Source organism: Pseudopodoces humilis, chromosome 3 (assembly GCF_049639895.1).
Source record: "Pseudopodoces humilis isolate 2021_Gansu_Grassland_sample_001 chromosome 3, ASM4963989v1, whole genome shotgun sequence".
Classification (NCBI taxonomy): Eukaryota; Metazoa; Chordata; class Aves; order Passeriformes; family Paridae; genus Pseudopodoces; species Pseudopodoces humilis.
Window position 1 is genome coordinate 32539890 of NC_142202.1, and position 27396 is coordinate 32567285.

General features: G+C 34.5%; 1 protein-coding gene across 9 annotated transcripts in view; it reads right to left on the minus strand.

The window, feature by feature from the left end:
* Positions 1-27396, minus strand: part of CEP170 (centrosomal protein 170) — a 96061-nt gene that overhangs the window by 21781 nt on the left and 46884 nt on the right. For 8 of the 9 annotated variants that reach the window (XM_088052474.1, XM_088052473.1, XM_088052476.1 and 5 more), the window contains exons 9-12: positions 25515-26158; positions 12351-12500; positions 6176-6302; positions 1557-3365 (exon numbers count right to left, since the gene is read on the minus strand). In XM_088052474.1, the coding sequence (XP_087908600.1) occupies positions 1557-3365; positions 6176-6302; positions 12351-12500; positions 25515-26158 (2730 nt within the window). The remainder of the gene's footprint in view (positions 1-1556; positions 3366-6175; positions 6303-12350; positions 12501-25514; positions 26159-27396) is intronic. The other variant, XM_088052475.1, reaches the window with a different exon arrangement.

Here is a 27396-nt window from a genome sequence, read left to right on the forward strand (position 1 = left end):
TCCACTTCCCTTAACAGAAGCAGCAAACCACTTCAATGCAGCAACCTGGGAACAGTTTAAGAAGCCTGCAATACTTCACATAGACACAAAACTCAAAAATCATATAGAGTTTTGTGAAAAACAAAAGTGGTGAATTGACAACATCTGGGCTTTACCTTTTCAAAAATCAGCATTATCATAACGTGAACTAGTATTCACTATTAAAATAAACATATGTAAGTCTTAACTGACACTTCCCTTCCCTAGTGTTGCCACCTTTCAGGCTGCATCTTCAATTCAAAATTTTGACTGACATTGAAAACATGCTGCTCTTCCAATTATATCTTACAAGGAAAGACAGAATTTTTATTTGAAGTGTCATCTGTTTTGTACCTTTGTACCTTTGTAGACACCTCTCATAATATCAAACAGAATTAACCCTGCAGTTCAGCAAACACCTCATTTGTATCTCAGCAGAAATTTCTATTAGGCTAATGCTAAGAATCCTGACATGGTCCATTTATTATATAAAAGCAACAGAAGGACAAGCAACAGAAGGAGTGTGGGAAATTAAGTATCACAGTGGATTACATCAAGTCTAAAAGGGATGTAGCAAAATTTCAGTGCACTACAACACTGGAAGCTATTAATTTTATTCTGAGCCTATGGATTGACTGCAATATGGTAAAGCTACTAGCTTGACAATTCTAAAAGGAAGCAGACATTTATTTTAGATACTCATTTCACAAGGAAGTTGACTTTTTTATAATTATCACGTTTTATTTTGATAGATTTAATATTGCTGTTGAAAAACCCTACCAGCTTTCACACTGCTTGCACTAAGAATGTTAACTTCAAACAGAATAGTAAGTTAAAATTCATAGATTGTAAAGATTTTTCATTCCAAATGTAAGACAAGGTAGGGTAACCACCACACCAAAGAAGATCAACATGATCTGGAAATCATGATGAAATCATAAATTGCCACGATTTGGAACACAGAATGGGAAATAATCCAAGATAAGGCAAACCCTTTAAAAGAAATCACTTTATGATATTTAGTTAGGTAATACACAGTTTTTCAATTCATTACTTCAATGTTATTATTCTTATTAAAAATTCCTGATTGCCTGTTTACAATCCTACCTTAAAAATAAATATTGTATCTTCTATGTACTAAATAGTGTTGCTGACCTGAACTTCTACTACCATGATTTGAGTGAAGAGATCTTGGCTCTGTTTTTGCACTAAAACAAATGATTACTGATGCATATGACCATCCCAATTCAAAAGTTCTGTATTACTGGTTTCAAGATAAAAACATACCAGAGTTAAAGGATTACAATTTCTTTTCTGTATGATCTTAAATGAGAAACCTCAACAAAACCTGCCATAGAAGCAAACCTCTTAGTCCTTCTTACTTTAAAACTGACAAATTTCTTACTTAAAAAAAAAAACTGCATCAACTAGAACTCAACAGTTTCATAAGAGCTCTTTCTTAAATAGTTTTGTTTTAAAAAAACACAAGTGAAAAACATCTAGTATTGTACAAAATTATTTCAAATAATCTCACATACCTGAGGGAGAATTATGAGCCGAAGCCAAGGATTTGGATTTTGAATCCGAAAGTCGAGAAATGCTATTGGCTCGAGTTCTAGCAGAAACTTTAGTGCTATCTCCTCCTGAGAGCAACCTTGAACCACTTCTGATAATAGCTTCTGGGGTGCGTGAGGAGGCAGTGCTTCTGGTTATTGTTGCTTCAGAATCGCTACGTGCTGATAAAGAGCCAAGTCGATTTCTGCGGGGTTGAGCGAGTAAGTCTATTCTGGAAATATTTCTCCTCCCTGATGGAGGTTTTGACGTAGAACTTGTAGTGGACACTTCAGAAGCTACTGAAGCCTTATCGGCATCAGCAAGCTCACTATCTGAGACTTCACCAAGGCGTGCTCTGCGTAAGAGAGAAGTCCTTGTGGGACGAGGTCTTGGAAGAGTGGTAGATTTACTAGACTGCCCAAGTCCAACAGGAGAGGATTTTGATTTAGCTGACTTTCCTTCCATCTTGGAATGTACAAGTTCATCTGCTGAGGCAAAAGGAACTCTTCCGTGTGATTTGCCAGAGTAGGTTTCCTGGTCAGATGACAGGATATCAGAAATGGCAGAATGAGGTACACTGGATGTTTGGTCATCATCTGTTAAATCTACTGATGGTTGTCTCATTCTTCCACTGGATTGCACAGCTTTGCGAGTGTCAGCTCTAGACCCACCATCTGAAGATCGACTCTTAGTTTTCTTTTCCATTTTTTCTCTTGCACTTGTAGAAGATTTTAAAACATCCTTTGAAGGGGAACCAGTGGAACATCTGTCTTTATATAAGTTTGTAAAGCTCTTCCGCTTCTGTGTGGATTTTCTTTCAGTGTCACCAGTAACAAGACTGATTGTGCTGGCTGTATCAACATCTGATTCTGGTGATATGGAATTATCTCTGTTATAACTAGGAGTGTCAGGACCTTCATCAGTTTTATTTTCTTCACGCAATTTAGCTTCAAGGAAAGCCATTACAGCTTCTGTGTCTTTTAAAATGAGTGTTGTATCTATACTGGAATCAGTGTCCATTGAATCACTTCTGTCACGTAACCTGCTTGCAGATACTAAAGGGGCAGCAGAACCACTCTGCTTATTGATGTGAGGAATAAGTTCTATAGGTATATTTGTGCTAGGCTTATCTATAGTAAAGCTACCTTGCCTCACTAATGGTTTTGAAGACTCCTTTTTTTCTCCTCCAAGTACTTTAGGACTTTGGCCTCTAATGATTTCCTCATTTTTTCTTCTTTTTCCCTCAATCTGTGCCAACTTAATTTCTGCTTTATCTGTAACATGTCCAGGAACATTGTCTTGATTATCCAAAGTTTTGGGTGACACAGCAATCTCCTCCCTACCTTTCTCAACCTGGTTTGCAGCAGATTTTGTAGAGGATAATTTTGAGGGTGTCCAGTGACCTTGCTCCTTTCTTTCTTGTTGTTGAATTTTTGCTAAAGCTTGTTTCACCACAGAAGTTTCTCGGCCAGTTTCTACTCTCTCTTTACTAGAAGAGCTGGGAAAAGAGAAAACTTTGTCTCCAGTAGCTTTGGGTGAAAGACCATTCATTGTTCTGCTTGACTTAGCATCTGAGGCACGAGCTGGAGTTTCTTTCTCCTGAAGTTCAGTGTCTTGCTTTTCACCTATTTCTGACCTCTGATGAGATACAGTTTTTGGTTTTAAGTTTTCATTCACTTTCTCCTCTATGGGAAGCTGTGGAAGTGTCCTCCTCTTTCGCTCACCTTGGCTAGTCATAGAAGCAGCTGAACCAGCGCTTCTAACAGAAATACCAGACTCACTGATGTCAGTGTCTAAAAATGAATGAGAAAAAATTATTTGAGAAAACATTCAACAACAAGGCACATAGAAAGATCAAATGTTTAAGACTGCATAAGGCTAATACAACACAAAACAGAACTGAAAAAGCCATCAGTCCATCCTGCTGGATCAAGGCAAGATCAAGTATATTTACACAAGTAGAAAAACTTAACAAACTCTATTAGCTGGCTGAATCACATATACAAACAAAGTTTTTATGATCTCACAGTAGGTTAGAAGAGGTAAGAAATCACTGTTCTATCAATCAGCACAGCATTACAACAGGAAGTGGAAAGCAAGTCTTAGATTCCTAAACGTCTTTTGGACCAGATTTCAAAACTAACAAAAAGAGTAAGATCCTCTTTCTTCCTTCCCTACTTGCCTGTTCTACAGCTCAATGTCTGTCTCATGGACAGACTACAACTTCTCCCTGTGAGTCCTCACCTCACTCAGTCAAGAATCTGCAGTGCTGGGAGACACTTCTCAGCAATATTGAAAAGCCCCACTCATGAACAAAGAACCTACTATGGCTGAAAAAGCAAAAATGTTTTTATCTCAAACAAGACACTGTAGTATAAAAATACACAGAAAACGTATACAAAGCATCAAAAGAATGCAGTACAACTGCTAAAGCACTTTCATTGAATTCTTAGTGTACACAGAATGAATGCTCCTTCGGCAGAAAAGTATGGCCATCCCATGGACTGTTGCAAGGAGTAACTGTTTTAGAAACCAAACTTTATTTTTCCACAGTGATGATGACTGTGCCCTCCTTGCCCATTTAGCAAACACAGCAGTTGTGGTGCTAGAAACAAGCCTTTATTACTCAAAGGTGATGTAAGTTGCTCTATGAATTGCTCTGACTTTGAATATTTGGATAGAAAAAATTCTTTTTGCAGTTCATTTGTCTGCTGTTGTAATATAGTGTGACACACTTAGTAACAGACATCTGTCAATTCCGTTTTTGCCAGGAGAGATCTATAAGCAACTGCTCTGCATACCCTGTTGGGACTTTCCTATCACAGCTTGCCTCCAACTTTGGTTGCTCCAGGAGTCAGAACTGGAGTATAGGGTTTCCCTCTCTGCAAGAATCCTCTAAGCAATTAACTGAATATCAACAATCATGCTGCATATATACCTGCTACTTTATATTCATGTTCTTCAATTTATCTTTTCTCTTTGCAGTTTCACGCTTTGATGAAGAATTAAAAAGGACTCAGCTTTCTTCTTCTGTAATCTATGTTAAGACACTGATTTGAGAAACAGAAAGTACCTCTGAAATCTAAGCAAGGTTTTCTAATTCCAGGACTGGGTTTTTTTTCTTGAAAATTATGAAACAAATTGAAGGTTTAATGAAAATCAGTATGATTGTCTTCTGTGAAGATTGACTTCTCTCCGATGTGCCTACCAAATCAAATATTTTATACATAAATAAGCATGTAACTTGCTTCTTGGTGAATTTCAAAGAGTCTTCAGTTTAAAAAAAGGCATGAAGTTGTTCAGCATCATATTTGGCTATATATGAGTTACGTGGAGTTTAAATACTAAGATTTCTAAAGAAGACACAGGCATCTAAGTCAACAAGACATGTTCTGCAAATTGGTTTTTAGATGTACATACCACATTTTATTTTTATTACACCTTTGGTGCTTTAGTGCTTTGAATGCTTTATTTCCCCTTTAGTATTTAAGAATTCTTGCAGTACAGGTATGCACTACACAGTAGTTACTTCACTTTATCTCTTAGTTCTTATAATGGTAAAAAAAGCCTTTACCTCTCCAAAGAAGATCCTAGGTAGTGCCTTATCTGAACACTACAGAAAACAAAAGACCACCAAAGCGCCCGATTAACCACCCAAAGGATCAGTCTCAATAGCAATGATGTTAAGTGTCCTGCATGTACACACACAATCCTTTCAAATAGTGCAAAATTTGCTCTTAATTTCCATTATTCTGTGTGTATCAGTTTAACTTTTCCCCTTTCCATCTCCTTTGACTTTTAGTATCCTAGGCAAAGTTCTATGCTTATGAGAGGAGGAAAAGCTACAACAGGAGCAACGGTCACGGGTAAGAATTCATGCATTGGTACAGATATATGCATTTTGCAACATCAAAAGCAAAACTTCTTTGAAAAACTTCTCCCAAAGACTATCACAACCTCTAAAGTGAAATTGGCAAGAAGAAAAAAGCAGAAGAGAAGTAAGGCAAGTAACTAGTTTATAGTCAAGACTAGACGTTAAAGAATAAACCATTTCAAAATCAGAAATGTGAATAATTAAACTATGGACAGACATGCCCTGAACATGTGGCACTCACAAGAAAAGGAGAGAAGGTTGTTCATCACTAAAGAGAAAGTTTCTGGGCTTTTCAAGAAATATAAAAGGTCTTCTGTATTTCCAAGATAAAGAAGGATGCTATGCTTCAGGTGAAGTCCCTCAGGTTGGATTGTTTAATAATCATTACACTGAAGTCCAATTTAGACTAAAAAATATGTAAGGAAAGAAACATACTATACAGACCAACCCAAACAGTATTTAAGTGAAAGTTTCTCTAACATTAAACAGTGTATAGACTCTCCAGTTTCAGTAAAGTTCAGTGTAATACTAAGCACTCAACTGCCATGCAGACACCACTACTGCTGAGCTTGTTTTTACACTGTTTCTCCTCAATGAAACAGAATAATTTAATGTGAAAATGAGGCATTTGGAGTAAAAAAGCTGATTAAATACAGTACATAATAATTCTTTTCTCTCTTTCACAGGTTTTTCAGCATAAATTATGACAATAAGAACAGTTTTTAGTACCATTTTCTAATGGAGCAGGCCCAGAGGACTCCAATCTCATGTCATCTTGGTCATGACGTGTGTGATTAGCAGCCAAACTGGCCCACTGCGATACCCAACGTTTACTTCCAGGGTTACTAGAACCTTCCTATGAAAGAAAAAAAAAGCAGAAGAAAAATTATAACTGTTTGATTAAAAGCATGCCATCTTTCCAGGTTTTTCCTGAACAGATATGTCAGACATTATTTTCCTGGAAGTTGAAAGAAACAGTTTACCTCAGTAAATTTTAGAGTCCCCAGCTCTAGAATGGCAAACAGCAAACAAAACCTATATAGCTGCTGAATCAGTACCAAATAAACAAGTTCCCAGTGCAGTGAACTTTTAAACACCAGAACCTATATAAAATATATCAGAACATGTGCTAGTTCTAAGGTCAGGTTATTTTCATCCTCAGTTCAGAAGTGCAGGAAAAGTACATGGGGTGTGGAGGTTTGTTAAAAAATTAAAAATGTGCTTCGGGAAGACAAGAAAGTGACATTTTACCGGTTTAGATGACCCTCTTGTCCAGATGAAATATTGTATTTACTTCATTACAGAAAGACTACCTTAAGGACTGAAAGAGTAATAACTTATGATGGGATGGAAAGGAAATGAAGCTCAGATTATTTGTTTGGCCTAAACAGAAAAAGAAGCAAAGATTAGTTTTAACCATCCTACTGGGTAACCATGAAGTCAATGTCAGCAGTATTTTACAAATTTTTTGCACCTAAACGAGAAAGGAAATTAATTTGGTTTCTTGATGTCAAGCCTTTTGCAATCTTGAAAACTTTTTAAATGTAAGAAAAGCATAGAATTAAATTATCTTCTTGTGTTACTATAGCATTTTTTTTTCAAAACCTTATTTCTGAATGTTACTGTCTTATCAAATTTCTTATCAAATTTACTGTCTTATCAAATGTCTTATCAATATCTTAAAGCTTCTCTTGCTTACACCTCCAAAAAATGTCACCAGCCTTGCTGCATCTTCTAATTTTCACATTTCTATTCAAAATGCTGATTTTTGCCTGATGCCTTAACTACTCTTGGATTCTAGTCTTTGACCAGGAAACAACACTATACATTCTGTAAAATTTATTTAGCAGAACTAGAATGGTGAACAATGTCACCTATTATAAGACAACTTCTTTCAAATTAAAAGTTACTCATACATTTGAAAAGCTTGAATTTATGATCTTGAATATCTCCTGATTAATGCAAATGAGTGCAACATCAGGAATCTCTTCCAGAATATCATGAATGTAGTAAATCAGAGATGCAGCAGGTAACTTGTTTGAACTATTATACAAATTTCCGTATTTTTAATTAAATTTTAGAATCAAAATTTTATAAAACTCAAGTCTAACAACAGCAAAGGAAGGCAATTCAATGTTTTGTTATTTATGGGCATTTCTGAAGACAATGCAGGGTGCAGGTGTAAGAATACTACAAAAAAACCACAGTATTTATGCACTGAAAACTACCAAACTCCCATTTTTCTTTCCTATCACTAATATTTCTTTTCCTGTCTGTACTACTGAACTTTTATCTAATAAAACAACTAATTATATCCAGATCCAAACATGATAGATGTCCCAGTCATCTTTGCAACAGAAAATTTCAACTAATTCTCTCTGTACCACCAATTTCAGAGACACAGATATGTGGCAGAAATCTAAATTCTACTTCACAATGGAGAAACGCACTAAAATTTTGCAGATTAACTGCAGCAAAACAACCTGATAAATTATTTTTCTCTGAATGTAATTACACTGTCAAAAATGGTTTCTACATTGCAGTGAATGTAAATGTGTGCTTTGCCAGCTCTCTGTGTATAAAAGCACAAACAACAACAGAAATACGCAGTTTCTCTTCATAGAAGTTTAATCATATCCAGAAGGTGTAAGTTTGTGAAACACATATCTAAAGAGTCACGTTCAGTTATCCTAATGTTCTTCCTATAATCCATATCAATTTGCAATTTACAGGCTCTCAAGTAAGCAATACTCCAAATTCTTTGGTATTCTCTTGAATACCAAAAGGAATTTCCTTGCCTTTCAGAAAAGCTGAGTTTACCTCTGAGATACCAACTTTTCACCTTCATGTTAAAACGGCTTTCTCTTATGCTTATCACACATAGTCAACAGGAGTAATAAATATTTGGAAAATGTACCAACAGATTTCTGTGGCTTATTATTCAGCCTCAAGATCTAGGGCTTCAGGCTCCATATTTGAAAAAAATCCACAGCACATACACATTACACCTGAAAGCATCTCCAGTTCTTGGCATTTCAGAGCACAGTAATAGTGTGGGGTTTTTTTGAAATAAATTTCAACAGGTGAATAAAATTGATAAAAAAAATGAAATGTCTTCTCAGACCTATGACTCCAGTCAGTTAGTTCAAGTTACAAGAATCATATTATTTCTTCTTGTCATGAATTGCTGTCTTGAAAGTAGTTCTTCCCTCCTCATTCTACCTGCTTCAGAATCATATGCCTCTGGGGTGATGATCTTTTTACAGATTTCCATACATGACTTATATTTAGAGACAATGTCTCCAAGTTATTCCTGTAACAACACAGACACCTATCCTAAACAGTTATTTTTCTCTTCTATTATGGTTATACATGAAAACCCAGCAGTTGCACCCAACTCAGCTATTACTTTGCCAGACTAATTGAACAGCACTGATCTGTTCTTGTAAAGTAAAGTAAGTGTAAGGTAAATCTCCACTCTCATAACTACTTCAGTAGACTTTGTACCTTCTCTAGACTTGTATCCACCCTTCATGACCAAGAATGGTAACTATTCTAGTACTATTATTACAGGGCCTGTGGTGATAACACTCCCCTTTTCTGCTGATAATACATTTCCTGGGTTTTCAAGGGTCCTGTTTGCCTTTTCACAACCCTGTGATATTGGTGATACATCAGCCTACATTTCAGTATAGCATCTAATTTCAAACAAAAAGTAAGTATCAAACTTCAAACTAAGTGGACTGTTCCACAGGACAGGAAATAAGAGTAATTTCAGAGGACAAACAAAAGGAAATACAGCCTCTAAATACTCCACTTTTAAGCAGCAATATAGCAAATATTTACATGAATTAAATGATTCAATATTCAGAATGTCAGTAGTATTATTTATCTGATCTTCAGTGGGAAAGACATAAAGTAGGCATTCAAATCAGCAAAAGGAACATTGTAGTCAATGGCATTGATGACCCTGCAGATGAAGAACCAGCTCTAACTGAGCTTTAGTCTTACAAAAAAAACCAATAACAAACCCCCCAAAAAATCAACAAAACCCCAAAGCATATCAAATGCAACATTAATAAAACCATTATTTAAGAACCATGCTTAGCACAGACAACTGACCACTGAAAATTAAATGGAAGTTGGATGGATATATTCTAGCCCAAATGCCTGCAGTATTTTTATTAACCAAAACTGTATGGTAAGAACAAATAATAACAACAACAATAATATTATCTTTGTTCTCAATTTACTTAATTTTTGGTCTTTAATCACACTTACCTTGGTTGGCAAGTGGCAGCTTATAATATAGAAAATAAAAACATTTAAGTATTTTAAACAGATAGATTTAGTATTTTCATTGCCTACATATAATCATTGAAAAGGCAATAATCAGTGCATTCAGGCTCTCCAACTGTGTCAAGACACTCTCTCTGCATTGTATTTCATTTATGAAACACACTACTCCAAAGTATTTAAAAAATGTTGTATCAAAGAAGAAGCTGAGAACTTCATTAACAAGAAAAGCATTTCTAAGCATTTTATTAATGATACTTCAAAAGCCCTGTAAAGCTAAGATACTTAAGTTCAGAATCAGCTTTCAGTTCCCAAAATGACTCTAGATGACCCTGTCCTGCCTTGGCAGCGGGGCTGGACTGCATGGTCTCCAGACGTGTCTTCCAACCCTAACTATTCTGCGATTCTGTGAAACTGTTTTTATAAAATCTCTGTAATTTCCCAGGCCATCTTTTTCATCTTCTTGAACAGAAAGATAGTAGATTTTCATTCTTTGCTTTTTCTATGGCAATTGTGTCCTGAATTCACCTCATTCTGCTAATCATGTACAGGAATAACTGATGGATAGCTGGAATAAGGCCCACCCACAATCTGAGTGGATGCAAAACTGAAATACTGAGCTACCCTGACGTTATGTGACTATTTATCCAAGATCTTCAATGAAGTTTATAAACTTAAAATCTGCAGCTCAGTAATGCAGTAAGTCTTCCAAAACCCACAAGAAGAAAAGTTCGTATGAGAACATGACCCACATACTTTACAAATCCAACACATTTGCCTCTCCCTTTCCTACTGACAAAAACAGAGTGCAAGTTTTTGTAATAAGACTTTAAATGTAACAATCTTCTCTCAGTAATTATCCTAATGATTTTTTTTCCCATTATTTCCCTATAAAAGACACCTCTAATTTTCTGAACTAGCTTCTCTTCTACATTTCTATCAAACAACTTCTACTTTTAACTTTCTCTAGTAAGCTTTCTTCTACCTTCATCTGTCCTCAACTCTTCTTACACTAATCTTTGCTCTATCCATGCTGCTTATGGTAGTTTTCCTCCTTGACTTACTGAATAATTTTCATTTTTTTCCCTATCATCATGCCTTGTAATATTTTAAATTATGCTAATAACCTATTCTCTCCCACTATATAAAGACCTTTTAATGCAGCAAAGCAGTCACAGTAATAAAACAGCATAATTCTTGTAATTTCCACTTAAATGAAAGTGATTTTTAGTATGTCATTGCTAGAAGGTTTCTTAAACCTGCTGTATGATTGCAGAAGTAGTCTCAGTCTTCTAAAAACAAAGCCTTTTATTTGCAAAGTTGACACCTGAAAAGCCCAATTATGTTCATAAAATAAACTGTATATTCTTCTTCTGCTTATGGAATTATGAAAGTGAAAAAATATCAGTACTCGTGAAAACTGACAAGGCACAAAATAGCTGAGTGCTGCAAAAGGCATTAAAAAAAAAGAAAAAAATAATATGGTTATAGATTTGTGCAAAGAAGCAAGGTGAAAAATCTTCTGCAGGACGTGCCTATGCTGTATGGCAATACTTCACTTGAAGCTGTAGACTTAGAGAAACTAGTCAAAATTACTAATCTAGACACAGTGACATACTCAGTGTCTCAAAACTTCACAGTAGCTAAAATACAACCATGAGAAAATACACCTCTAGGAGAAAGAGATTTGTAGACACTAAAATCAATGTATTTGCAAGGCAGGCACACTAAGTAATACTTTAAGCTCTTGATAGCTTCCAAAAAACTGCTTATTTATAAAGTTTGCTAAATTACAGGACCATACTTCAGAAGCAGTTTGCTAAGGGAAGTAGATGTGTTATGTGCTTCATTACTGTTACCAGTTGATTCCTCTCCTGCCTGTTCTGTTCCAGACATATTTCAAACCAGTTTATCCATCACAATGATATCAGAATGCCACCCAAGATTTCAATATTAAATATGATCAATATCTAGCTTGTGTGCATATTCTAAGTGATATATAAAGCCAGGCATTTCCTCTGTTTAATCTTTCACCAACTGATTAAGTCATATTGTGTCTGAATCAACCAATGTAAGTGACTTGTCATGAGTGGCACCTCACTGGAGAACTTAAGCATAAATGTAAAAACCTAAAGTCCTCTGGCTTCAGAGGAAAAATCTGAAAAGTATTATCCACCATTTTTTTCCTAGATGACTTTGTATGATGCATTAAGTGCACACATCTTATTTCTGAATTTTAATATAGTTACTTGCTTTGGGCTATAAAACATAACCAGCTTTACCTCAGTTCTGCTGAAGAACTTACATGAAGAATATACTGTGCAAAGCTATGTTGTTGCAAGGAAACTTCTGCTACAGTTCCAATACACTGGTGTCAGCGCACACAGAAATGTAGCCAAGTTTTAAAACACCTCCACAATGAATTATGCCTGTCTCTGACAGAGAAGTTTTGATAATGCAATAAAGGCCTAGGAGAAATAAAATACTTATAGATCTGAGTTAATCTTTTCCAGGCAAGATTTTGTTTTCTGTTTAACACTTACTGGTCCGTTCTTAGTGCTCTCTTTTAGTGGAAGAAAAAAGAAGACCGTCAAAAATTAAATTCTACCTCTGTGTCAAGAAATCCAGTTGTACTCAGTGGTCTTTTTTCTTCCAGCACTACTGTAGCAGAATTTATAGCCCAATCTTTTACTAAATCTTTCTGGTTCTCGTTGATAACAGGCCTATTATAATCCTGGCTGTCATCCACTCCAAATACCTGAAAATGAAACAAACCATTACATTCATTAACCCAATACCATCCTGATACAATGTTCAATGTTAATGGATGGATGGTGGCATGCTGGATAGTGAGTATAAATAGATTTTATTGTATTATGCTTATCTGTCACCTTAGTGCAATCTACAAATTAAATAAAAAAATCTACAGCAATTAAAAAAGTGAAGGTCTACGTCAACATTGTGAAAATTCAAAGAACTGCTAGTTGGAATGGTCAGATATGAAGAAATGACACTTTGATGAAAGGAACAAAAGACAAAAGCAAAATCATTGCAAAACCCATTTTACCAATTAAGGGAAAAACCCAGTAACAAGAATCACCAAATTTTCAGATTTTTGCTATTATCTAATGAGAATACGATATACTAATTCTTGCATTTGTTATTAATATGCTTATTGACTTGTTTCTCTAATATGAACAAAATTTCTGTTTTTCAACTGTTAGAGACTTGGCAGATGTTGAAAGTCCGCCAGGTCTCATGAATCATGTAGACTCATCTCATCCAAGATATGACTTGGCATAGCTCTTTTACTACTCTGCTTCCTAATGATGCTTTTGTTAATCTCTTCTGCTTATGCAGAAATAATTTTCCCATGACATTTCAAAAACATTGCTCAGAAAAAAATACTAGAAAAACATTATTACTAAGGCAATTTAGTAATAAGAACTTTAGCAGAAGAACCACCATACTGTTTGTCAAATTTCTCAGGAGTCATAGAAAACAGGGAATATGAACTGCTTTCAGAATTGATGTATAATCAAAGACATTTTAGAAAATATCTGTATCTTGGAAACATGTAATTTAAAAAATTTTCAAATTTCTGCCTAAGAAATAAATACACTACTTTATTAATAGGGACTTAGACATTAAAAAATTACAGAATAAAATGAACCTCCCACACACATTAAAACTGGTCGCCAAAAAGTAACAGTAAACATCAAAAATTTTTTTTTGTCATCTTCATGTTATCCTCCTGTAATAAGCACTATTAGTGCAGAATAGGAAAAGGTGTACAGAATTCTTTTTTCTACAAAAGTGTGCCATAATTCAGTTTTGCACAGCAAATCTAGAGGACTGGTTTATTACAATTCTGAACAAGGTTAGTGTCTTCAAAATGGATTCACCACTAGATGGCCACAAACCATAATGTTGTCAGCTTCAGAGAAGCAGACAAAAGATAAAACAATAGTTAAGCACCTTGTCATTCAACCCCTTATGCTCTTCTAACTGTACAGGAGGACCTTGCTACAGCATTACTACATTCAGACCTGAGGAAATTTTCTCAAATGCACTGAATTTGTATTTTGCTCTCATGAGAAAGCCTGTTTTCCTGACATCTTATAATTCAGGCACTGCTTCCCGAATTTTGATTTTATACATAAATCATATCTAGAGTATCTGGATAAGAAGTTGCTTAATAGTATTTACAAAATATTTCTTTTCCTTTTATAAAAAGAGAGTGTTAAATCTTAAATTTTTGCTTTCATAATATACTTTTGATTTGTACAGTTGTAGCAATTTTTGAAGATAGAAACCAGTTACCATCCACTGACAGCTTTCTTTGAATATATCACTATTCTGCAGAGGTTTCTTTCTTTGTGTACCATCGTTTCATTGATTACAGAATTTTACAAGTTCTTTTAAATGAAACAAAATTCTGGTATTATCACATGAACACCAGAAGGAAAATATGAATTCCACACTTCCATATCTAATTGGGACTACAGCAGCAAATTGCTGCCTGTAAATTGCTTCATTTTATCTGACAGCACATTCATATACCATGTCAAATTTCCTTACTTGTATCAGAAATAACACTTCTTTCAGTCTTACCTTTTCTAGTATTGAACTCATGTTTAAGCAAATTCTGTTATTCTTCTATTACTGAAATTATTGCAAAACCAAATTTGAATATTGCCTATTTTTTTCTGTGAAAGGAGATACGGATATCACTAAAACCGAAGCAATAGTGCTCCTAATGCTCTTTCTCTCTATACAGTGGGGATATCAGAAGAGATAAGGAAAATATTTGGGTACAGTATTATTAGAAAGAAAATATCTTCAATAAAAGTATGTTTTTGTACTACAATGTCCTTCTACATTTGATATGTGCATGCACCTATCCTAAGTTCCACGGCTACACAACTGCAAAGCTCCTCACAAGAAAGAAGAGATGCATGTAAGTTCGATGTAGCCCAAAGACTAAATTTCATACTTGTGATATATAAAAACCCCTTGAAAAGGTTGTTACTAACACATAGTTAAGAATTTAAATACTAAAACTATTCACAAGATAGAACAACTCAAGTATTTGACAAAATGTAGATCATTACTTACACATCAGTCCCACACCTGCAGAAAAGCAATGCTATCAGAATTTCAGGATTAACCAATCCACATACTTCATTTATCAAATAATGAGGATATGCCCTCAACAGAAACAGCCATGGAGTAACCTGAACGTTTCTGCTGGAAATGATCTCTCTACCATCTAGAAAATGCAATTTGTACTTTCTGGGCTGCTACAATATGTGTGTGCAAATAGTAGGCTGCTGTGACTGAAGTTTGAATGGATAGAGATTTGTATCTTCCTACAAAGACTAAACTACATTTTTCAAGGCCTCAGTTCTTTAGATGTTTCTGTTCTTTAAGTATCTTCATGATTGCAAAATCATTTAAGGGAGGTCTAGGAGATAATCAAACCAAGAGAATTCTGAGGAAATGTTGATGACACATATTGCTGCATCTCTCATCTACTTAGACAAAAAGACTGAACTTTACTTCTTTCTGTAAAGCTTGTATTTGTCAGAAGCAATGAAATGAATTTTGATTAACTGTGTTTTGGGAAAGACAAAGATGAAGCCAGGTTCTGTAACCAATACAGATTTGGACACATCAAGCTGATTGAAAAATGAGAAGCAAGCTTTTATTTTTGATAAAGAAGGTAAAATAATTCTTCGTATTCTATGTATATGACTAACCATCACAAATCCCACATATCCACCACACAGCTGTCAATGAAAATAAAGTTTCCTAAATAATTTACCCTTTTTAAATAGCACTGTAAACAACAGGGACTTTCACAGTAATCTGGTCTTGCATTTTTTGAGAGAATCTGAGGAATGAGGAGTAATGTAAAAAGAATAAATAAAAATAAAGAACTCCTAGAAGTATTTTAAAAACCCAACAATATTAATGCATTTTTTAAACAGGTGTAATTTAAAACTGAAACTACCAGAGAAAGGTATTTCCAAGGTATCACTTTCCTATAAGCAATCATTCCAGAAAGTTGGAAGTATTTGCCCTGCTCTGTCCCATTGTTTATTTTTCTGAAATTATATTTTAGCAGGAAGATTACATTGTTCCATCCTGATTGTTTCAAGTTTCATGAAGTTACAGAACAAAAACCAGGATGAAAATTTTCACAGAAATCCTAAAAGTTGATGGAGAAAAATCTAGACACCCCACCAATCTGCACCATTTCATGGGGTTCTTGCAGGGTCTATGCCACATGTCTGTAATGGTCGAACAGACACAGACATGGTGTAAACTGTGGTGGTTGTGGTGTTTAAAAGTAACTACTTTATTGTTATGAAGCATGAAACAATTTCCATTGCAAATCAGAACATTTTAAGTGGCATGGGAATGACGAAATACTGTAGAAAGTCAAGACCCATCTATGAAATGTTCTTGACATAATTTTGTTTAACCTGCAATCCAGCTGGCCTCTTAAGCAAATGGATTGAGAGGTGATACAAGAGAGACCTTGTCTAACTGGGTAGCTCAGCAGGGGCCATGAAGATGGCCAAGCCTAGAGCATTTTACCCGTGGGGAAAGTCTGTGGAAGCTGGATTTGATCACTTTGGAGATGGGAAGGCTTTGGGGTTGCCTAACAGCAGCCCTGCAATGGGAGGCGTATCAAGATGACAGTCGGGCTCTTCACAGTGCTACACACTGCAGGGGGTCAAGGGACAATTCATGTAAGATGAGACAGGCTATGAAGAAAACTTTTTCACTCTGAGGACAATCAAACAAGCTTGCCTAGTCTGCCCATGTAGGGCATGAAGACCCAAATTAATAAAGTCCTGGGCAACCTAGCTGACCTCAAAGCTTCTTTGAGAAGGGAGTTGGATTAGACATCTACTTTCCTGGTCCTTTCCAGCTTATGTGATTCTATGTTTCATAATAGCAGTGATCCTACATAATAACTTAGCATCTCAGGTCCCCTAGTGCAAAGTGTTGAGAAAGCCCCAAGTATCCCAGAGCAGCAGGGTGTCGCCCTGAAAATTAAGCCTTCTGATAATGTTTTCATAGTTTTAGCTACATTCCCATGAAAGTCCTGTAAACATAAGTTGTTCATCACATTCCTTCTAAGAAATGTCTTCTGACGGACGTTTGTCATGGCCAGTGTGCTTGGGAAGGTGGTAACTTAATTATCCAATCACTGGTCATTGCTGACAATCTATAAATACTGGAGTCAGAGAATAAAGGTACAGGTTTTTGTTCTGACACTGAGAGCGGTCATGTGAATCATTTTGTGTCCTTCAGTGACAGCAGGGAAAAGGTGAGCTCCTGGCACATACTTTTAAATTTCAAAGCAGTTAAGTAAGTCCTCCGAAGATCCCCTATGATAATCCATTTACATTCTGCAGTTCACCCAGTAAAACCAAGGGACAAAACAGCAGGCTAAAACTATAGCAAGTCTCAAAGCACTATCTTGTTATTTCCTGGATTGCAAACTTGCCCTGAAGAAATACAGAAGGAAACTATGCAGTAACTATCGGCAAAGCAATTGTAGCTTAATGAGGACATTCACAAATTCCATCCATAGCAGCAACAGTTTTTCCAAAATTCTGAGAATATAACCTTATCTATATATACCAGTAATTGTAAAAATTATTTTTACAAGTATTAACAAAATCTGTCTAACACAATAAAAGCAATATGCAAATCTTGCAAAAGATACTGGGATACTTTTGGAGACAGCGTGAGTTACAGGACCAAGTCTGAGACCACGCCTTGGTCTCTTTGGCAAGGGCTAATTTCATAGAAAGCAGAGTATGCTCTTCTGGCAGGTCATATACACTTCCCTGTGACAACAGCTCATGATTCAAAGTTCACCTGCTCATCACCATAGCTGCAACACAGCTCTAACACAAGCTAGCTTTAGAGATCAGGAATTGGTCCTGTTCCCTCTCTCTTCTCCTGCCCCAAAGTTGAGTTAATTAAGATGAATTAATATTTTTTGTAGCAGAGATGAACTACACTAGAGGTGAACACAAGGACTTCAGAATTAACTATCAAGATGACTCTAAAACCACAGAAGCCGATTTTCTTTCTTCATATATGCAATACTTTTAAGAAATTAAAATAAAAAATGGTCAGAAAAAAATAATGGCGACAAGAACCATTTTTTCAGACCTCACCTGATGGTCTTCTTATGTGCATTTTATAAACTTTAAAGTTCTTGACTAAAAAAAAAAACTTTTTCCAGTTTTATCTCATTTAGATGCTTTTCAAAGTTCATAATATCTAGACTTTATACTTGCTTTACCTTTACACTGTTTCACGGTGTATGAAGATCACACTGCAGTTCTAAAATACTGTAATTATTCAGTATTTAATGACCAAAGAACTAGCTCCTCCTCCAAATCATTACTGAAGATACTGATATACATGGAAAAAAGTATAATTTCAGATTTCTAATAAACATGTTCACTCAGTTTTACAGCAAACTGTTTATACTAGAATGGGAAAATATGAAGAATCCTATCTAGTTTTAATATTTTTAGTTTACCAAGTTTCCCCAATAAACTTACTGCTGAAGTCTTAATGAAAAGGATATCTAGTAATTAGTAATACCATCAATAAAATTAACAGAAAGCCAACAAATAAATATTAAGAATTCTAGCTGCAATTCCTATTTATTAATGATAGCATTTGAAAAGTAAAATTATTTCAGTAACTCTTTTTCTATTCTTTCAGATCCTAACAACAGTCAGGGACATAATCTAGAAACATATTTATAAAGATCATGATTTGAATGCTATTAATTTCAGTGTAGGCAATCTGTATAAAAGGAACAGAATAAAACCCAATGACAAGAAAGACAAAAAGAAATCCAAAGATGAACAGTTAAAAAAAAAATAAAAAAGCAGAGCAATGGTAAGGAACAAGGGGCTACACTGTACAGGGCATTAAAGAAGGATCATGGATAAAATAAACAAGGAACAAATTATTTAATTTGAAATAAGATATTTGCCATTATAAAGTGTTGGGACTGTAAATTATGATAGCAATTGTGTTTCATAACCTTTTAGGGGAAAGGAAGATGATAAGCATATTTGTTTGTCACAGAAGTCAATAGTAAATTTCAGAAACTGAGCTGTGAACTAATAGAGTCAGACCAGCAAAAACCAAATATATTTAAAAAAAAAAAAAAAGTTGTATAATTTTGGAAATATAAGCAGGATTTCAGGATTTCAGTACAGTTTGGGTGTACTAAGAAAGAAGAAATTGTAAATAAACCACACTCAGAGGATGACTGATTGATTGACGGCAAGAGAGGATTCTAGAGAGCAAGGAAATGGAAAAGGCTTCAGATCGTCTCAGCAGATCGTCTCGGTAATGCTGCATTTGGTGTTCAGACTGAGCTCCTGACAATTCTTCCACATAAGGTAGTTCAGACATTCATAATACACAGTAAATTGGTCCTTAAAAGTCAGATCATAGAGAAAAGACAAAAGGCAAACATTTTTTCCCACCTGTCACAAAATGAGGTACAATGCTCACTTTGTGTTTAGCTATTCCATGAACTGTGTTTAACCAAGCCGCTTCTGAGGACTTTAATTTTAATAGTTTTTGCTTGTTTTTGGCAGTTATCCCGGTCATCCCAGGCAAACAGACTGTGTTCTGTGCAGGGCATATCTCATGAATAGCCATGGATTTTCACAGAAGCCATTTACGTCATTTTAACTCCCTATCAAAGTTATAGAATCAGATGCAAGATGCTCTGGTATAAAAAAAGCCACATAAGGAAATGAAAAGGATCAATGTGCCAAGTCTAAGAGCTTCCTCTTACCAGACACCAGTTACATATTTAGATGCATACATATTTTGTCCCTGTTTGCTACTGTGAAGAATTAGTTTTCTTTAGGATTCCAAATTAAAAAGGAAACAAGTTTAGAGGCTGTAAAACTCCTTTCCTCATAAGAAGAAGATAATAAACATCCTCTGAACTATTTACAAAATTTATAAGCTCAGATAACTGGATAGACTTCAAATGGTCTGCTATTTTTTCAGCACTGTACTCATAGTCGTTCTGCAAACAAAACACTCTGTGGGGCTCAAGGCATTTCTCTCAAAGAAACTGCTGAAGCAATGGTAAAAGCAATTAAACCCAGAGAGTTGTAAAAAGACATGAGACCCAAAAGTGATTTTCTGAAAATAGATACGTCTACCTCGGTTCCTTAAACAGTCATTGAAACATACTGAGATTTATTTTTTTTTTTCTCTTAACTTACTCCCAGCCCATCAATTCTTTCCAGGTAGTTTTTACATTCACAATACTGAAAAAGTTGCTGAGAGCAGTTCCATAACATGCATATTAACTCAATAACCAGTAGAATTATAGCAATCTGCAAGATTATTGATACATTTTTAACGTTTGCAACAGAGACGACATAACCTGGTATACAAACGTTATGAACACTTAAAGCAACAACAATAAATCATTCAAAAGTAAACACTCCTTCAAAAACACATTAGCCAATATTATAATATGGTATGAACAGATATACTCTGGGAGTAAAAAGAATAAGGAGATTTCATTTTATAACAATCGTCTTTCAGAACAGAATCCCATTTATACCCACACTAAGGAAAGAAAAAAAAAAAGTCAAACCAAACAAATAAGTATCATCATGAGCAGAAAAATCTAGAAAACAAAAATGGAAAATGCATTGTTTACAGTGAACACTGATACAGTTTTCCCTCCATAAATACTATTCCAAAATTTTAAAGAGGAAAGGAGAATCTCTCTCAAGATTGTAGATTTTATGTATAATCATTGCACAGTGTATAATCAAAATTCAAGGTGATAGATTCCACATTGACAACAAGATCATTACTATTAGGGTGTGTCTATCTACATAAATAAAGACTTTAAAACACCTACAATATGGCGCTTGCATTGAAAACAAAATCATTACATGGTTAGAATCTTTATGAAGGTGGCAGAACGATGGATTGAGGTTTGATTTTGATACTTTTTTTTAATCTTCTGTTTGGGAATCAGTATGGATCAAATTAATTTGCAAACTAAATTCACTTTGCTGATGAAAAAATCCATTATCTTTTAGGAAATTTAAATGAAAATAACATAAATCAAGTAAAAAATCTGGGGACCAAAGAAAATTTTAACCCAAATTTTTCCATATGCATATGAACTGCTATAACCTTCCAGATTTCCTGCTTATCTGACAGGGCATGAAACACTCATACAAGCTTCAGTTCTCCTCCATCCCTTCCCTTCCCACACATGCACAGGAGAGCATACATCTGCAATAGCAAGTTCTACAAAATATTTCAATTTTTAAATACCCTAAAATGAAACTGGCTGAAGAAGAAAGAAAACAAAAAACCCTACACAAAACAAATAGAAAAAAGCCCTCAAGAAAACCCCCAAAGAAACAAAAAAAACCATTAAGTTGATTTATATTTACTGCAGTAGCCTTAAATTAAAAAGTATTTAACATTCCAAACACATGCAGAATTATTTGCACATTCATTTATTAATATTTATTACTGGCAGTACTTTGCTTTGTTGAAAAAGGAAAGTCATTAGCATGATAATTTGGTTTCTTTATATCTACAAAAAAGGAAGATGAACTGTAGAAGCATCATTTTGAATTCTTTCATCCACTGACAGACTTACCTTTTCTGTGGCCTATGAAGATTTTTTAATGTGATATGACTGCTGAGAACAACTTTCCTCTAATAAATTTGATTTATTTAAGAAACATAAAATGGATAGAAAATTTACAACTCAGAGATAAAAAGAAAGCAATTGCTAAGTATTAACAGAAGAAAGCACCGAATCCTTCTAAAGAGCATAAAGACTGGATGTAAATGTAAAACAAATCCTACAACTCTGCCCCATGTACCTATGTATTTTATGTGGTAAACTTAACACTGAAAAGACATTCTAAATTAAATCAAGATCTTGAATTTGTTTTATTTTGCACTTAGCTGTTAGCTACAACAATAAGACCACTATTCTGCTAGAGTAAGTTGTGTCTTTCTGATGCTACATGAGTAGAGGATATTTCATGTCACATATGTTCAAGGTGGGCTTTGTAGTACATAAGAGCAGCTTGCTTTCTTAACACATTCATGAAATTGCTCTCAATGCAATTTTTAAAAGAGCTCTACAAGTATAAAAAGAGATACATCATCTGTATTTTTCCTCATGTTATTAATATATTTATTTTCTGAACCTTAAGTCTACTAACCAATTCATACTTCTCTATGAATTTAAGAGACATCTGAACACCTGGATGCAGAAATATCATTGGATAAGGAAGGGACTTTTAGAAAGCAAAGTTTAGTGTTATTTTTCAAGTATTCTCTATTAATAAAGAACATTAGGACACAACCATAAATTTCTACTTGCATCTTTCTTTAATGTTTACAATTGAAAATTATGTGCATATGTACTCTATTTTTTAATCTTAAAATAAAATATTTTTTAAAAAAATTCTTTGAAAGCAAATTTGAAATTGTAAAAGACTCAAGCCATAATGTATTTGAAAACTTGCATTTTAGGTAAGTAGCAGACATACAACCCAAGACAGTCATGACTGCAGATATGTGATTATCCCTCTCTGTTAGGGAAAAGAATCAAAATTAAGAAGCTTTTCCCTGTTACTTATGAAATGTTTTCCTCTTTCTTTCTGATAACTAGTTTTTCTCACATTCTCTTCTCAGAAGTCAGGCATTAAAATGGCTGAGAAATAAAGGTTCTATCATTTGCTATTCTATTTGTTTTCTGCTATAGTGACAATAGTTTTTCTTAGAGGCTGAAAGAGCACCAGAGGAAGAACTGGACCCTTAGCAATTTAAATGAAATAAAGATGCTGAATAAGCAGGACAGCATTGTTTCTGGCTTTTAAAAATCATTTCACACAAGCATCTATTCTTCTTCAGCCTATTTCCTAGAATCTTTAGTAAAAGGCTACACTAAGCAAAAATAGTACTTTTGAAATAACTAATACAGCTCAACACTAAGATTTTTACTCCTCTTTTCTTAGAATTACATAGAGAGATGGTTGTTTTCCTTTTTTTTTTGTTCTCAGAATTTTAACTTTGACTTCCTGCATGTTTCTATTGGACTCTTAATGCAAAGAAGCATTAAGAATCCCACCTTGATTTTTTACAAGTTAATAATGCTCTTGCATTTGTGGTTTGCTCTTACGTTCTTTTCTAGAGAAAAGAGAAGTAAGGCTAAGGCAAAGAATGAGTCACACTTGGGAGTAATCTTTGGATATTTTGGTCATTCTCATCTTTTCGTCCATTAAAAGGGAAAAAATATACAAATCCAGAAGTACTTCATACCATTGAAAATGCTTTAGGTAAACCAAACCCAGATTTTAGATTAGTTCTAATGTAAACTGTTACTGACAAATATGCATTATTTGTGCAAATGTTTTAGAAAATGATTGATGCTATTTGTAGTGCATTTTGATCCCAATCCTAGCAAACTAAACTCTTGAATTTCAGTTAAACTTTTGACCAAAGAGACACCCTTAAATGAGAGTCAATTGAGCAGGCATAGTAACTACTCAGAAAAAGGACTGACTTGCCAACAGTGACAGAGTGGTTAAACTGAAATAATTGATAAGATGTATACCAACAATCCTCTTAAATCCTCAATAAAGAAGCCCAGGAGTCAACAGGCTAACAAAAGTCTTTATCTTATACCTCACTTATACCCCTTTGGCAAAGTAAGGTTTTCCAAAGCATTAGCAATTTAAAATAGGAGGGAATCAAAGCTGAGCTCAGCTGGAGGACAAAATTCTGGCTTCCATTTGGTTTATACTTTCTTTGTTGGCTGTTTTTCTGCAGTTCATAAAAATAGTATCATAGTAGTTTGTATTACCAAATCAAATAAGAATCGCATAACAGGGCTCTTTGATCTGGGTGTAAAATATAGTGTTCATAAGATTTCAACACAAATACTATGTGAAATGATATGGAAGACCTTGAAGAAAAAGCATCTCCGCTTTACTTCATAGTAAATCTTTAATTCCTAGTGGTGACACCTTTTAAATTAGTAGTGATGGAAATTTATGATACCCAAAAGCTTTTATATAGCACTAAGATTATTAAGCAGTATTTTGCTATCATACTTAAGGCTTCCTTTCAATTCCTGTTCCTGAATCTCTCCTGTAACAGGACAGATTTGCTTCAAACAAAAAAATTACTTTAGATAATCTGAATGGGTACTGAAGGTCACAAAAATTTTGAAATTTTATTAACACTCTCAGGCACATGGTGTGATTCTTGGAATGTTCTGCATAGGGCTGACAGTTTGACTCAATGATCCTAATGGGATCCCTCCCAACTCAGCATATTCTATGATTATAAATATTAGACAGTATTAACATTTTTATCAAATACATAAATTGTCTATTTTCAAATGTTATTACTTTGTGTGGTTTCCAAAAAAGCACCATTGAACTACAATATTTAGCTAAAACAAGACTTAGAAATTTTCTGGTGCAATTTAGTTGAAGATTCATAATTTAAGAATAAAATGCAGAAATTTGTAGTTCTTTAATATTTACTTGTTTCATTTGGAATGCTTTTAGTTTCCACTTATTTTTTGAATATTGATTCAAAGAAGTAAAAAATTTCCTTTTCAGAGCCCGTAAGAGGTGAAACTATTATCTTTATTACTTTATTGCAGGTGACACCCTTTATTTTAATCCCTGTCTCCAAATGCTCCAGAAACACCTTTTTAAAAAGAAAACTATCTATAAAATGTCCTATTTCCCCACTACTTCAGATTTTTTTTACAAAATCAAACCAGTGAAGCTAGCTTGTCTTGCAAAAAGCTGTTTTCAACACTAGCCAAAACTAATTCTAAATGTATTCATGTATTTGCTCAGCTATGAAAAGTTTCAGACATGCAAATGAATCCTTAGATAATCCTGTAACAAGTGATGAATTTCCTGTTTAATTAGCAAAACCCTAGCCTAGAATTGGGTGCAGGCATTCTACCATAATAGATTATCTAGGAAAACACAACAAAACCAGAAAAAAATCCATTTCAAGACATGTTAAGTGAAATGATTAAACATAGCTTCTGCTACTCATACTTTCCTGTTGAATCCAAAGAATAATTATTTAATACAGTTTTTAAACTGCAAATACAATTTGTATTGTTATTGATATTTCTATTGTTACCAATAAACAAACTAGGAAATTTACACTGCTATCATATAAACACCTTTTGAAAAGAAAAGCATTTTTTTACTTACTCTTTATAGCAGACACAGAAATTTAAGTTACTGTTATTGAATATACTTTTAAAATAAGTATAGAAAACAGTTGCAATCTACATCTCAATGATAATTTGGATGGAACCAATTTATATAATGAAAACTAGAGATAAAAGGCTTTCAAGAACAAGTGAGTATTTCCACAGGGACATAAAATATCCTCAAAAAAATCAGTTAAATGATTTTTGGTTCCTTGTATATTTATGGTACTGAAATATTTTGAAAACACATTAAAACTAACGAACTTTAAGAGAACAGCAGTATCAAACAAGGTATAATGTTTAGCCAAATGCCTGCTGCTGCTCTTGCAACATTTCATATTTCAACATTATAGTCTGGTTTAAAGACTTGAAAGAAATGAAGTGGTAGAGAGCTGCCCACACAGCCCATAACACTTGTAGTATCAGAATACATTTCAAGTTTCTCACCTTGTCAATCATTTTACGGGCTTCCATTTCTTCAGGATTGGGATTTTCCAACTCAATAGTGTAAGTACCTTTGTCACTCTGGTCATCCTCATTGTCCTTTTCACTAGCAGCAGAAATGTGTTGGCTCTTCAACTTTTTGTCCATCTCCTGGTTCTGATTAGGCCTATGGCCAAGGCTTCCTGAACTCCTTAACAATGCAGCTTGTAAGGCAGGTAATGCAGCAGAGGGTTCTTCTGATTTCTGGTTTAGAAGTTTGGCATGAACACCATGTACTGCTCTGTGATATGATGAGCCAGCTTGCACAGGTGAAGGGACTTTCTCTCCTGATGCAGGTTTCACTCTTTCAGCTCGTGTGTGAGATGTGGGAGATGGAGAATCTGGGCATAGAGCTCCTACATTCTGAGAAAAAGAGTAAGAACGTCTCTTGCGAGGATGGTCTTCATCAAAAAACTCAATCATAAAGGCAGTCTGACTCATACCAGCTTGATCTTGCTGCTTTTCTGTTGAATGAACTTTCTGGTGTGACTTTTTCAGCTCTGCATGATGATGCCTTAAGTGCTCTTCAAGTGCTGCCCGTTTACTGTAATGCCGGTGTGCACCAATATTTTCTGAATCACTTTGTGTGCCATCATCATGCTTATTCCCTACAAGCAAAGCAAAACAATGCATAGCACAGTGAAACAAAGAAAGACTCCAACATAACAGACAAAAAAAAAAGCAGCAAACTAGGAATGAAAATTATTTCAAATCGGATTTCTGTTTAAACTTCAACAGCTTACAGTACTTGGCTCTTCAAATTTGGTACAGCTCCTGGAAATGCAATCAACTTGCTACAAGTCAAAGAATGAAACATTTCAGAAGCTGATCAGTAACAGCAGTGCATCTGAAATATCTTTTCCCCAATATTTTCATCTGTGAATACTTTCCAGTGACATACAAAAGCCAGCATTTTACCAGCTGTACTATAGTATGTTTTTGAATTATATCAGTTTTGTTACAGAGCCAGTTGATTATAAATGACTACTGACACATTCCAGGCAGGGTTAAGAAGAAAAAAAAAACGCTAATAAAATCCTTCCAACAGTGGAAAGATAGACACAGTTCATTGCTGGATTCCTCCCACATTTACAACAATTTATCATAAGAAATGTCTACTTAAAATTGGACTGAATTCTTTATTACTCTTCCCAAGACGAGCAATGAGTTTTTCCATAATCCACCCCACTCAGCATTTGATGTGTGCATGTAAAATGGTTGTTATTACTTATTCATTCCACAAACTACTCTGAGATCTATGAATAAGGATTATGCATTTCATAAATCATAAATACATCTATAAAAGTACTTTGCAATGATACCTGAAAATGTACGGAAGGCTGGATACTTGCACACAGTAAGTGTATTTTACACAGAACAACCTTATGTACAAGGAAAGTGTCAGTGCTCCTAAGTTTTAGCTCAGTACCTGGGAAGAAACAGTTTCATCTTCTTTGAACACCTCTAGATCGAATTTTGGTTATATGCATATAATATACAATTTCTGTATTTTTGATTTTCAAGAGGTTAGCTTTTTTGAGGTTTTTTCATTTAAATAATTAGGATATGCAGCTTCTATTCAGTTAAATAGCAATTACATATTGGCTAGTATTACTTATTGGACAAATACCACTAAAAAACACATCTTAAATCCCAACTCACATTCCTATTTTCTACTTGTTAGAATACTGCCTACAAAAATTATGTGATGACTCATATATTTCCAAATAATAATAATAATAATAATAATAATAAAAATAATAATGCAATATCAATACCATAATAAAAGTAATATAATCTAATTTTAGCAGTGGGACTTCAGTACAGAGTATTATAAGAAAAAGCT